A 14,067-nucleotide genomic window follows, 5' to 3' on the forward strand; every position below is an offset into this window, starting at 1 on the left:
AATGTTACTTAAAAAAAGATCCCTATCAAAATCTCAACATGCCTACAGCACCTGAAGAGTAGGAACATGTGACCTCAATGCTAAAATGTTACATTTTAACAGACATTCAACTGTGTTTGGGAAGACAACACATTTGATATTAAGCCAACATTTTTATACTGCTGTGTCTTGAATATTTTTAAAGCCTCAGGAATATACTCTGAGTGTGTGCCTAGTTCTACACCATTGGTGTATGTTACGACCGATGCGGGAGGAGTGCGCTGTTTATTCTAGTTCCACTTCTCCACAGGTCACAACATATATTTAAATCCTTTCCCACTTACGGATACGGTCAATCATAGACTCTATTTTTATCCCAGAATAAAACACACCAACCAGGTTTCTTTAATAAAAGAACAAAATGGTCAGTTTATTATAAAGCAAGTCTTAACCAGTAATGAAGTAAAGCATAAACATACAAATTGAATTATTAAAGTTCCCTTACCTTAGCCCCTCACACTCACACATACACAGACGTACACATACACCAGTTAACCGGAAAAATAAAGGGATTTGCGTTTTAGAGCTCCATGACAAAAAAAAAGACGGGTTAAATACTCGCTAATTCTTGAAGATATGGAAATATGTCCTTTGGTTTGGCGTCCCAAATGCATATAGACAGCTGTCACTGGGATCTTCCTGGAACAGTTCCTTTCAGACGACGTTGAAGATCAGTTTGGGTAAGCTTCCAGGAAATGCAGCAATAGAGGTTTCAGACACAGGCCTTACAGGAGACGTGCAGCAACAGTTTAGACTGCTTCTTACACTTGCTTCTTAGCTTCTCGAGAAATGGAAAACTGGCAGTTTTCTTTTTCCAAAGAGCTGCAACAGACTGAGTTGGGGTGGTTTGTTTGTGATGAAATATAGGTATAATAGGCTTAATTAAGTAGAACTTAGAAATAGATAAAATATTATGCCTTTTAGAGTTAGGGATTGAATGGATGGGTCAGTTTTTAAGAACTCACTTTAAGAAGTAGAATTAAAAAATTTCATGGTCCCTGTTATGAACCAGAAACAAGTTGGGCAATCTATTTGTGTCTCTGTTGTCAGGGGCTTGGAAGATGAAAACACACATTGAAATATCCTGTCAGTAAGACATAGCAATAAACTTCATTGGTTTGTGCAGACAGGTCGGCTCCGGAGGTTGCTTTGGGGTGCCATGGAAAGGGCAATTATAGATAATGAAACAATAAATGGAATGGACTAACAGGAACAAGAGGTTATGTTAACACAATTATAAACATTTTGACCAGATAAATGCTCACAACTTCAAAGTCCAGTAAAACATTAAGTTTAGAGATACAGCACTGAAACATGCCCTTCGGCCCACCGAGTCTGTGCCGACCATCAACCACCCATTTATACTAATCCTACACTGATCCCATATTACTACCACATCCCCACCTGTCCCTATATTTCCCTACCACCTACCTATACTAGGGGCAATTTATAATGGCCAATTAACCTATCAACCTGCAAGTCTTTGGCATGTGGGAGGAAACCGGAGCACCAGGAGAAAACCCACGCAGACACAGGGAGAACTTGCAAACTCCACACAGGCAGTACCCAGAATTGAACCCAGGTCGCTGGAGCTGTGAGGCTGCGGTGCTAACCACTGCGCCACTGTGGCGATGGTAATTAAAGATATGGATTTTTGAAGGAAGACACACACACACGTCACTTCCATATGCAAGAAGTCAGATGACACTTTAGAAACAGTAAAAACATGAGATGTTTTAGAGCAATGATTAGAAGTGTTGTATCCTTAAACAATGCTTCTCAACTAAGGGGAATTTAAGGTAAAAAGTTTACTTTAAATTTTGATGGATATTCTAAGGTATTTTTGCTGTAACATTGCAAGGTTAAACTTTTGGATTCTATGTTAGAAATAAGATGTATGACATCTTTTAGTAATATTTGATATACTTATTCACTTAAAAGTGAATTAGAAGTACATTAAATTCTTTAATAAATCTATAAAAGTTAATAAATTGTCTCATATAGCATTCTGTATACAACTACAAAGAACCCCCTCTCTGTGTCTCTAAGTGGAGAGATATGTAATGAAGAGATATCCCAGACCCTTACAATATCTGGGATATTTATGACAGCCATAATTATTAAAATAGGTTATCCGAAACATGGTAATATTCTCTGTTGATATTCCTTCTTTGAGGGAAAGCTAGTACAATTCTTTGGATCCAAATAAGTGTTTGAGAATTTGTCTGCTTGGAACTTGATTAAAGGAGATTCATAGGGATGTACTCCTGATTTGGTTTAATCTCTATAAGGGGTTAAAGTCATACATCACTTCAGTTCTTCTGGGCAAGTTTTCTCCAACTCCTTTTCAAACCACTGTTCACCCACAACTGCCTTTTGTAACAATTCAAAGTGAAACCAAAAACATTCCAGAAGTCAAGCCTCCTGACCTCTAACTTCTCTGTAAACATCTTCCCCAAGTCAAATACAACCCCTGCTGGGTAATTATTTGAAGACAGGTGCCTTCCAATAACTGTTTACAATTCAAACCTCTCGGTGTCCATTGTAAAAAAAAAAGGCGTCCATGGATTCCTTTTCAGTTTTAAAACACAAATTGTCAAAATTTAACAAAAAGTGGAAGCACTCGTAACATGTATTACAGAAGCAAATGGTCACTTCCTTAGACTTGCACATTTAAAGTTAAGGACACAAAATTAATTACAAATTGCAAGCCATGTTACAAAATTGCAACTCTTAACTTATGTCATCTTAACATGACGAGAACTATTAAACACATATCCAGCGAAGGGAAACTGAGAATTTTTAAAAGTGCTTGCTCTACTAAAATATTATAGCATGCAACAAATAAATCCAACCAAATTTGATTTTAAGCAGACTTTAAAAGGCAAGTCTGCTCATAAAATATCAGCTCTGCTAGATATAACCAAGTAGCATTTCAGTTTTCCTCCATGTCCTGGCCAAGTAAAATGAATCAACAGTGCACTAACATAGACTGTCTGAACTGCTGCCAATGCATTAGTCATGAAACGCTTTACAATCAAGAATACTAGAACCCTTTTCGTGCTAACCAGTACACAACAGAATTTCACTAAATAAAACTCAAATGCCTGAAATGTTTAGAGAATAAAAGAGTTAACAGAGTAGTGAACAAGACTGACGGGAATTTATTTTTAAATTCTAAACAGTTTCTACGGATACACCTACAAGTTAAACAAAGTAACCACTGATTTTTAAAAAATGCTCCCAGTATGTAACGCAGACGCAAGATAGCAGGGTTTCATAGATGCCCCCCAACCCATAAGAGTAGGTTGGGCTCTTTAGCCCTGGTTGCAGCCCACCTACGGGAATGTATTCCAAAGATAAAAACTGAGGAAAGCAATAAGAATCCATTTCAGCTACCCTTTCCTAGTAAATGGTTCAAGGATCTCATGCGTATATAGATGAACAGATGGTTGCCCCCGTAGTGGTTTCTTCCTTCCTTTTCCCTGACAATTGTTTCAACATTCATTTATATTTCAGCATGCTTAAGGGTACGGCTATAATTATTCTTATTCAGTCATCTTGCCACATACAATCAAAACACAGGTATTCAAAAATTGAAAATTAGAAGGGCTCACCTTTACAAAATGCATTTATATTTTCATAAGCTATGGGAACTATTTTGATACTTAGTTTCTGCTATTACCAAAAGGTGGTGAGATCAGAAGTTCTTACTATCTTCATTTAACAAAAAAGAAATGCCTGCAAGAGTGTAAATCCTGTACCTCAGGGAATTTTGATGACACCACAAACCAAACAAAAGCTGCTGCAATCATCCAACCCTTGTCTGTTGCAGCTGTGAACACATCCCCAATGCTTCAAAATTATACCAGTCTTCATTTCTGTTTCACCATTACTGGCACTAAGCATCATCATTTTGTCTAAAGCTTTGTTTGTTAAATCTATGCTTCATCATATGAACTGGCATTTCACAGCATTATCACTTTAAATCAGGGTCAACTAGCAGTAATGGTCTGGTGTAGCAAGGACATCAAAAGCCTTGATCAATTCACACATCCCAGCAAGGTTATATTTACCCTCAAACAATTTTAAATTTGCTGCAAAATGCAGAGCACAATGGGGTTTTACCAAAGAGTGAAAATACTCTTAAATATATGACATTAGGATGTAATAAGCTCACCCTCATCTTTGTCAGATGTGTGCCTAAAGTAAGTTACATGTTATACATGCACTACTGATTCATAAAATATGCAAATATGAATTCTCCTGATGGATCAGTGGACAAAATGTACCATGTGACATGGCACAGAGGCATTCAGACCAATAAGGCCCCAAGTTTGATTTTGCTTTTGCTGAGGCAATGTGTTATAGACTCCAGCACCCTAGAACTAGGGAGAAGAAAAGATTAGCAAGGGTTCTCAGTCCTAACTGCTAGCCAGTGGCCTCTGCTGGAAAAAATGCATATATTCAGATGACAGGATCAGGGTGAATATACTCTACAGTCAATCTGCCAATACTCACTGGCAAGATATAAAAACACAAAAGTGGTTACCTGAGCAAAATATTACAGTACTACCCATACCCTAGCATGAGTCATGACCATCGGAGACAAAAAAAAATGCTCAAGAGAACAGCCTGGCAAGATAGAAATGAGATTAGTCTCAGAGTTGAATGTGCTATTCTAAATTGTGACCAATTTTGTACATTTCTGTTCAGACAGCTGAGGTAGCTGAACAGGTAGATACTGAAAATATGAATATGCAAGGCTGGATAACCAAGTGACCTTGATGAAAGTCATGTGAAAGCTAGCTACCACACCCTCCCAGCTGAAGGAGATTTAATGTAGATGATTGGACAAAGAAGGAGCAAACAAAAAGAGGGAAAAGCATTCATGGAAAAGGGTAAATAAAACTGGTAGCAACAGCACAAACACACTTTATTTTGTTCAAAGGGAAGACTATGCTGCTGATTTTTAGACTTTTAAATGTAACCAAATCAGCTTCCAAAAAAAGCTCATCTCGCTGACAGCTCAGCTGTCAGATTTGGTTGAAATCAAAACACCATTGTGTGCAAATTTCACCAGTTATTTTAGTAGGAACAGTCAGAAAGCCCACAACTCTTCGCCTTTTCCACAAAAAACAGAAGTAAATATTAAAATGTATATTTGAAGGGATCCACTCTTGAGCAAATCATTGTAAACATAGAATTCCAGGATGCAGGGATTCTAAAAATTAAAGGACTCATTCATTAATCTCACCTATAAAATTGTAGCTACACAAACCATGCTTGGAACAGCTCATCATTAAAGCCATATATTGATGTCATACATGGACCTATATCTGATAAATGATCATTTACTAAGAAAATACATTAGATTCTTACCCACAAGAAAATAAATTAAGCATGGAATTTATTTTCCATTTCTATAAAGTAATAAAGAAAGCTTGACTGATTAAAAAGGTCTCAATTTTGAGTCCATAACAGAAAAATGCAGAAGCATATTTGGCCAGATTTTCAAAAGGCCTAAACTAGCATCAAATGCAAAACATATAACACAACAAGCTTAACGAAATCAACACTAGGCCTTTCTCAGAAATGTGAGCACCACCCTTTCTATCTAAGCCTAGAAGACATCCCCTATTTAAAGGGGCACGAGTTTATGAAAAAATTCACATGATCTTTCATAACACAAATGGTATTGAGATGCAGCACTCCATCTTTTGCATGACAAAAGAAAGATGCATTGCTCTTCTCCCCCACTCTTCAACAAACAGTATTCTTTATGTCACTGTATTTAGGACTGCTAACTTCTACCATCTTACTCCAAAAATAACATCTGACCCATGCCCCCATCCTCATAACTACACACCATGTCCTGCCAGGCTGCTACATAAATTATTATGGTAATTGTCTACCGAGTTCTCCATGCCCTGTAGATTTTTTAAAAATGCATCAAGATCTCCAAATAGTTCAGTGCTAAATATAACCTATTATAGAACTGAGCTATTAAAACTAGAAAGATCCCAATTGCCAGTCTATGATGAGTTTAGCATGTTACAGTGGGGTGCTATAACTAACCTCAGGTGATCCCAAGTGAGGGAAATAGGGGAGGGTGTCTTCTGATCACTATCGTGACACTCTTGAACCTTCAGACAAGGCTGGAACTGGAGTCAGCTGCAATAGCTGTCATGATGCAATACCATCTAGACTGGCATATGAAGAATGGTCACATGAGCAAATTACTAATGGGTAGCTGACATTTGTGGAATGGTATACCAGCACAATTGAACACTTTTGGTAAAGGTCAGGATAAAAATCAGTGGTAGTGAAATAAATATGTTAAAGCATTTGATTCTGTCTACATTTTAACATCCTTCCATAAGATTATTAAAGATAGCAAGATTAGTTTAACAGCATCACCCACAGCCTAAAAATATTATATATATATAAAAATGTATTTAAAAAGTGATTAGTGTAACATTTAACATCTGGCAAATTATCCCTCAGTTCACAGGCACCTTTTCTTGGTATTTCATATATAGACCATTTCCATTTACAGAAAACATTCATTCATAAAGTGACAGATTAGAGGAATTAAATTAGGAATGTCGTATCTGATCCCCGTAAAACAAGATTAAGTCTCCATTATTAATCTCACGCATTTAAAAAGATTCCAACACGCAATTTCGGATTAAAATAAAGCGGATATCACTTACGAGATATAAGCAGGGTAAGCGAATCCAATCAAATTGCAAAGTAAAGATGCTGCATAGCCGATCACAAGGTAAACGGAAATGACTACAAAGAAAGCTGTTAAAAAAAATAAAACACTATAATACAAGGCACATTAACGATCTGTTCCGCATACCAGTCAAGCAATTTAGAAAAAGGGCGGAAACCCGTTCTTTTTGATAGATGTCGTTTAACTGTGTGGAATTACCATAGCAAATATCTTTATTACTTTTAAAATTTGACTAATTCATTGTGTAAGAGACAAGTTTTGACAGTGATATTGTACTTTGGCAGGTAAAGGTGAATGTTGGCATCCACTGGACATAGAAGTATTAATATGAAATGGCCACCTCACCCTCAAATTACGCCAAAATTCTGACACGGCAAGAGGTCTCGTTTATAAATATAAATACAATTTATGAACTTACAACCGTGCAAACTGCTGTAAATTTAGTTATACCTCTGTCTGACACATTGATATCAAGTTACAGAAATCAGCAACATGCAAAGCTCAACAACAACCGTACACCAATTCTATGGAGGTGACGGTGCTTTTGAGTTGAAAAGACCCACTCCAGCTTGAGCAGGAGATATAGCTGCCATCCTGTGGCATCACATTGAATTAGCAGTAAGATAGATAGATTGCCATTTACGAGTTGGAAGTGCTGGCAGTGATCGCGTGCCCCGGGCTGTCCACACCCAGCGCAGACTCACCCAGCGCAATGTAACGTCTATTCACTCCAGTCACGCTCTCAATTTTCCCGAAGATATCAGCTAGTAGGTTCTTCTCCTTGAGGAACTTGTCCAGACGCTGCATAAACGACTCCGCCATGACTTGTATTTACTAGCTCGTTCCAGTGTTGCACTCTCGAACGCTCCTTACTCCAATATCTGCAGCGGCCCGGAAGGGAGGGGCACGAGGCGCCAGGCTCCGAGCCGCCCTTCCGAACACGTCACAGCGCCTGCGTCACAATGCTCACGACCTTCCCCAGCACGGCAGTAGTTTGTGAAAGGAGCTGCAAGGTAGAGATCATCAGCCGTATCTACCTGTATCTTTTCACAATCTGTTATTCTAGCTGCACCAGCTCATGTCTGTGTCGTTTTAATGACACTTTTTGTGTCAACTTTTTTGTCCCCATTATAAATTTCCTGTGATCATATTAATAATTTTGCTGCTGTAAACGTGTCACGCTTGTAATTACAGTGCTTCTAGGCCCAGCTTGTGGCTTTCTTCACATAGCCTCTCCCAAGCATATCCGAACTTACATCTACCATTTTGTTTCACTCGCGGGTAAGTTTTAGGTTCATCTTCGAAGTAGTCAGCCGATCTGTCAACATTGTGGAGACAACAGTCAATTTACATGTAATTCAGGGCAAGAAACAACTTTTTTCCTTTAACTCCACTCAGAGCTTCCAGTTAAAGGGATTGCTCTGGAAATCCACATGTGTCCTATCTCTATTTGTAGTGAAAGTTGAACACTCTTCAGTCCTACTCAGGTACAATTACCTGGATTACTTCTCACCACACTTTAAGAATAAAAACTTTTGAAAGGCAGAAAGTGGAAAAAGAACACGATAAGGAGGAACGAAAGAAGATCACAATTTCAGCATGAATGACCTGCAAATCCTCCCTAATGCAGTAGAACACAGGAGAGACAGATTGCTGGATCTCCCAGAGGAGATATTTTCCAAACCAGGGCAGATAAGGTAACACATTAGCCCCAATTATCTTTCCTTACTAGGGTTCCCTGGGCACCATAATATTCTTCATCCTCAAAAATTAACAGCTGCACAACTAACCCAACACACTGCACTCTGATTAAGGAGAGCAATAATTTGGGATTTTACTGTATATATCACCATTTGACTGCTGGCGTTGTGAACCTATCACAACCTCTGCATCACCAACTCGTTCTTTCATACTAAACACTCTCACCAGGTTTCATGGAAGCACCCAAGATCATGTTGTTGGCAGCAGCTGGACCTCATCGTCACAAGGCGAGCCTCGATAAACAGTGTCCAAATCACACGCAGCTTCCACAGTGCGGACTGCGACACTGACCACTCCCTGGTATGCAGCAAAGTTCGACTCAAACCAAAGAAGCTACATCACTCCAAGCGGAAGGGTCACTCGCGCATCAATACTGACAGAATTTCTTGTCCACAGCTGTTACATAAGTTTCTAAATTCACTTGAAAAAGCCCTTCAAAACACTCCAACAGGGGATGCAGAGACCTAGTGGGTCCACATCAGAGATGCCATCTATGACTCAGTAATGACCATCTTTAGCAAATGTGAGAGGCAGAATGCAGACTGGTTTCAAACACACTTTGAAGAGCTGGAACCTGTCATAGCCGCTAAGCGCATTGCACTGTTGAACTACAAGAAAGCCCCCAGCGAGTTAACATCCGTAGCACTTAAAGTAGCCAGAAGCGCTGCACAAAGAACAGCCAGGCGCTGTGCAAATGACTACTGGCAACATCTATGCAGTCGTATTCAGCTGGCCTCCAACACCGGAAACATCAGAGGAATGTATGATGGCATTAAGAGAGCTTTTGGGCCAACCATCAAGAAGATGGCTCCCCTCAAGTCTAAATCAGGGGACACGATCACTGACCAACTCAAGCAAATGGACTGCTGGGTGGAGCACTACCTAGAACTGTACTCCAGGGAAAATGTTGTCACTGAGACCACCCTCAATGCAGCCCAGTCTCTGCCAGTCATGGATGAGCTGGATGAACAGCCAACAAAATCAGAACTCAGTGAAGCCATTGATTCTCCAGCCAGTGGAAAAGCCCCTGGGAAGGACGGCATTACTCCTGAAATAATCAAGAGTGCCAAGCCTGCTATACTCTCAGCACTCCATGAACTGCTTTGCCTGTGCTGGGATGAGGGAGCAGTACCACAGGACATGTACGATGACAATATCATCACCCTCCATAAGAACAAGGGTGACTGGAACAACTACCTTGGAATCTCCCTGCTCAGCATAGTGGGGAAAGTCTTCACTCGAGTCGTTTTAAACAGGCTCCAGAAGCTGGCTGAGCGTGTCTACCCTGAGGCACAGTGAGGCTTTTGAGCAGAGAGATCCACCATGCTGCGAACAACAGATGCCCCTCTACATTGCTTTCATTGATCTCACCAAAGCCTTTGACCTCGTCAGCAGACGTGGTCTCTTCAGACTACTAGCAAAGATCAGATGTCCACCAAAGCTACTAAGTATCATCACCTCATTCCATGACCATATGAAAGGCACAATTCAGCATAGCGGTGCCTCATCAGGCCCCTTTCCTATCCTGAGTGGCATGAAACAGGGCTGTGTTCTCGCACCTACACTGTTTGGGATCTTCTTCTCACTGCTGCTCTCACACGCGTTCAAGTCTTAAGAAGGAATTTTCCTCCACACAAGATCAGATGGCAGGTTGTTCAACCTTGCCCTTCTAAGAGCGAAGACCAAAGTACGGAAGGTCCTCATCAGGGAACTCCTCTTTGCTGGCGATGCTGCATTAACATCTCACACAGAAGGGTGTCAGCAGAGACCCAGCAACAGCATTGCGGCTGCCTGCAACGAATTTGGCCGAACCATCAGCCTCAAGAAAACGAACATCATGGGACAGGACGTCAAAAATGCTCCATCCATCAATATCGCGACCACGCTCTGGAAGTAGTTCAAGAGTTCACCTACCTAGGCTCAACTATCACCAGTAACCTGTCTCTCGATGCAGGAATCAACAAGCGCTTGGGAAAGGCGTCCGCTGCTATGTCCAGACTGGCCAAGAGAGTATGGGAAAATGGCGCACTGACATGGAACACAAAAGTCCTAGTGTCTCAAGCCTGTGTCCTCAGTACCTTGCTCTACGGCAGCGAGGCCTGGACAACGTATGTCAGCCAAGAGCGACGTCTCAATTCATTCCATCTTCGCTGCCTCCGGCGGACAGCCATAAAGGCGGGGCTAAAGAGTGGCGAGTCGAAGAGACTTAGCTGTTGTCAGAAAAAAAAACAGAAGAGCAAGGAGAGAGCCAACTGTGTAACAGCCCCGACAACCAATTTTATCTGCAGCGCCTGTGGAAGAGTCTGTCACTCTAGAATTGGCCTTTATAGCCATTCCAGGCGCTGCTTTACAAACCACTGACCACCTCCAGGCGCTTACCCATTATCTCTCAAGACAAGGAGGCGAAAGAAGAAGATCACCACTTGCCTGAACAACAAGTACTTACGTACACAATTTTAAAATCCTTTCCTCCATTATAACAGGTTGCTTAGATATTTTCTACAGGTGCCAATGAGAGGCCAGATTAGTGAAGCAACATCAAGGTGAGTGAATTCTTGTTAGGATTTATTGACAGGTCATATATTAGCAGTTAAAGTGTGGGTACTATTAATTTGCCAGTTTCCATAAGTCTAGAAAGTTTCTTTCAGACTTCAGTCATAATCTACAAATATTGCTTTCACCACCACCCAAGCTCCTGATCAAAGGGTATTCCTCAGCTCCAAAGAGGGCAACCCATCTTCAAATGCTATCTCCTACCCACCCAGAAAACAGATGGTCATTCCATGGAAGAATATATCATGGACTTCAAGAAATGGTACAAAAAGGTTGACAAAATTCATCTTGTGGATCCCTGGATCAGTGCTCACATTCAAGTTACTGATTGTGCTAAGGTGGCTCATATGGGCAAGCAACTGGTACTACAGACATGCGGTTCTTAGGGAAGGAGATTCTGTTGGATCAGATGTTTGCTGCCTTAAAAATAATCCTGGGGAAACAGTCATTCTTTTCAGCTTTGATGGATCAAATGAATATTCCTCTGTGACATGAAGATAAAAGACTCAATACTGGATCGCCTGCTTTTTGTGGTATATAGTAATGATTTGGACGTAAATGTAAGGGGCATGATGACAAGTTTGCAGATGACAAAGATTAGCCATGTGGTAGATAGCGAAGAGGATAGCTGTAAGCTACAGGAAGCTATTGATGGTCTGGTCAGATGGGCAGAAAAGTGGCAAGTGGAATGCAACCCAGAGAAGTGTGAGGTGATGCATTTGGGGAGATCAAACAAGGCAAAGGAATGCATTATTAATGGGAAAATACTGAGAAGTGTAGAGGAAGTGAGAGACTTTGGAGTGAATATCCACAGATCCCTGAAGGTAGCAGGACCGGTTGATAAGGTGATTTAGAAGGCATATGGAATCCTTTCCTTTATTAGCTAAGGTGTAGAATATAAAAGCAGGGAGGTTATGCTGGAACTGTATAACTCATTGATTAGGCCACAACTTGAGTACTGCATGCAGTTCAGGTGACCTCGTTACAGAAAGGATGTAATTGCACTGGAGAGGGTATAGAGGAGATTTATGAGTATGTTGCCAGGACAAATGCAGCTATGAGAAAAGATTGGATAGGCTGGGGTTGTTCTCCTTGGAACAGAGAAGGCTGAGGGGAGATCTGATTGAAATGTACAAAATATTGAGGGGCCTGGATAGAGTAGAGATGAAGGTTCTATTCACCTTAGCAGAGAGGCAATGACTAGGGCACATAGATTTAAAGTGATTGGTAGAAAAATTAGAGGGGAGTTGAGGAAACATTTTTTCACCCAGAGGGTGGTGGGGGTCTGGAACTCACTGCCTGAAAGGGTAGTTGAGGCAGAAACCCTCAACTCATTCAACAGGAGTCTGGATATGCACCTCAAGTGCCGTAATCTGCAGGGCTACGACCAAATGCTGGAAGGTGGGATTAGAATAAGTGGATCATTTTTCGGCTGGTGCAGACATGTTGGGCCAAGTGGCCTCTTTCTGTGCCTTAAACTGTCTATGATCCTATGATCCTATAAAAGCACAAATAAAACTTGACATTGAGCACAATAAGGCAATTATTTTTGGGAAATCAGTTGATCTGCAGTTTACCTAATCAGGCAATTATTGCATCCGTTAACAAAACCTGATGTTTCTCATCAGAGTGTTAGACAAATATCAATGGCATCAGGTGATAGGATAAGAGAGAAAAAAATAAATTGTCTTCAAGTTACATTGACAATTTGCTCATTCTACTTGTAAACAGTTAAAAATCCTGCTAAAAGAGGCAGGTGTAGCTGGTGAGAAGTTAGTGAGGCTAATACAAAGGATTAGTGAGAATTGGGAAATCTCAGGAGTATCAGGATGCCACCACATCCTATTATAAGCCTTCCATTAGCATGTGACTTTAACAAGGTAGTTGCCATGGATCTAAAGGTATGGGACAAAGACAGAGATATTTATACCCTACATTTTATTGACATGACTATCAGATTTAAAATTTTTACACTAATATATAGTAAGGGCAAGAAGGTTATGGAGAAATGGATAGGTAGTGGACTTGGAACACCAACAAAGTTTCTGACTGATAATGGAGGTGAATTTGCTAATGACAAGTTCCGAGATAAGTGTGAAAACATGAATATCATGATCATGAATACAGCAGCTGAGTTCTTTTTAACAATGGTCTTTGTGAAAGGAATCATGCTGTGATAGATGAAATGGTGCATAAAACTTTAGTTGATCAACTAAACTGTAATTTGACAATTGCCTATGCAAAGAATTATCTCCTGATGGTTGGAGGGTATAGTCCTTGACAGCTAGTCTATGGACAAAATCTCTAGTTGCCTTCTGTTCATTTTAATATTCCTCCTGCTCTAGAAGGTACGACAATTAGTTCCCTTTTTTCCTGAACATTTGAATGCTTTACATGCAGGGAGACCAGCTTTTATCAAGGTTGAGATCTCAGAGAATATTTATGGAGAACTGAGGCATTTTTGTATTGGACCATCTGAGGCAGAATTCAATTTAAGAGATTTAGTATACTATAAATGAAAGGGTCATAGGGAATGGAAAGGTAATAGGTTGCGATGGTAAGGCAGTACTTATCAAACATGGCAATCAGTGATTAATTAGGATTAATTACAAAATCTTGGATGCTGAGCAGCTGATAGAGGTAATCGAGACACTGTGTACCTCAAAGGCTCAAGTGTTTTGTGATGAGGGTCCTGAGGAACAGAATGCTATAGATCAAGGGCTGGATGGTGGTAATGTGAGTGCTCATGACACACAAAACAGAGCTATCGTATCCACAGGCCAATTACCCAGAGTGGATAATTGGGTGAGATATATTCCATGGGCCTGTTATGACCAGGTGAGAAAGGTGTCCAGGGGTCTGTTACTATTTTCACCTGGTCTTATTGTAACAGGGTTTAATTTTTAAACACACTGTGTTTTGAGCTCCCCCCTTTTGTGAATCCTCATTCACAACTTTCCAATTATAAGGCA

General features: G+C 40.4%; 1 protein-coding gene and 1 long non-coding RNA gene across 2 annotated transcripts in view; one reads left to right on the forward strand and one right to left on the reverse strand.

The window, feature by feature from the left end:
• The window catches only part of reep5 (receptor accessory protein 5), a 33,006-nt gene extending 25,308 nt beyond the window's left edge, over positions 1–7,698 (reverse strand). The window contains exons 1-2 of the mRNA XM_068029850.1: positions 7,486–7,698; positions 6,756–6,849 (exon numbers count right to left, since the gene is read on the reverse strand). Coding sequence (XP_067885951.1) covers positions 6,756–6,849; positions 7,486–7,603 — 212 coding nt within the window. The 5' untranslated portion in view covers positions 7,604–7,698. The remainder of the gene's footprint in view (positions 1–6,755; positions 6,850–7,485) is intronic.
• The window catches only part of LOC137369134 (uncharacterized), a 56,392-nt gene continuing 49,816 nt past the window's right edge, over positions 7,492–14,067 (forward strand). Inside the window, exon 1 of the long non-coding RNA XR_010974876.1 lies at positions 7,492–7,794. This is a non-coding gene — a long non-coding RNA (uncharacterized lncRNA). The remainder of the gene's footprint in view (positions 7,795–14,067) is intronic.

Source organism: Heterodontus francisci, chromosome 4 (assembly GCF_036365525.1).
Source record: "Heterodontus francisci isolate sHetFra1 chromosome 4, sHetFra1.hap1, whole genome shotgun sequence".
In the NCBI taxonomy this organism is placed as follows: domain Eukaryota; kingdom Metazoa; phylum Chordata; class Chondrichthyes; order Heterodontiformes; family Heterodontidae; genus Heterodontus; species Heterodontus francisci.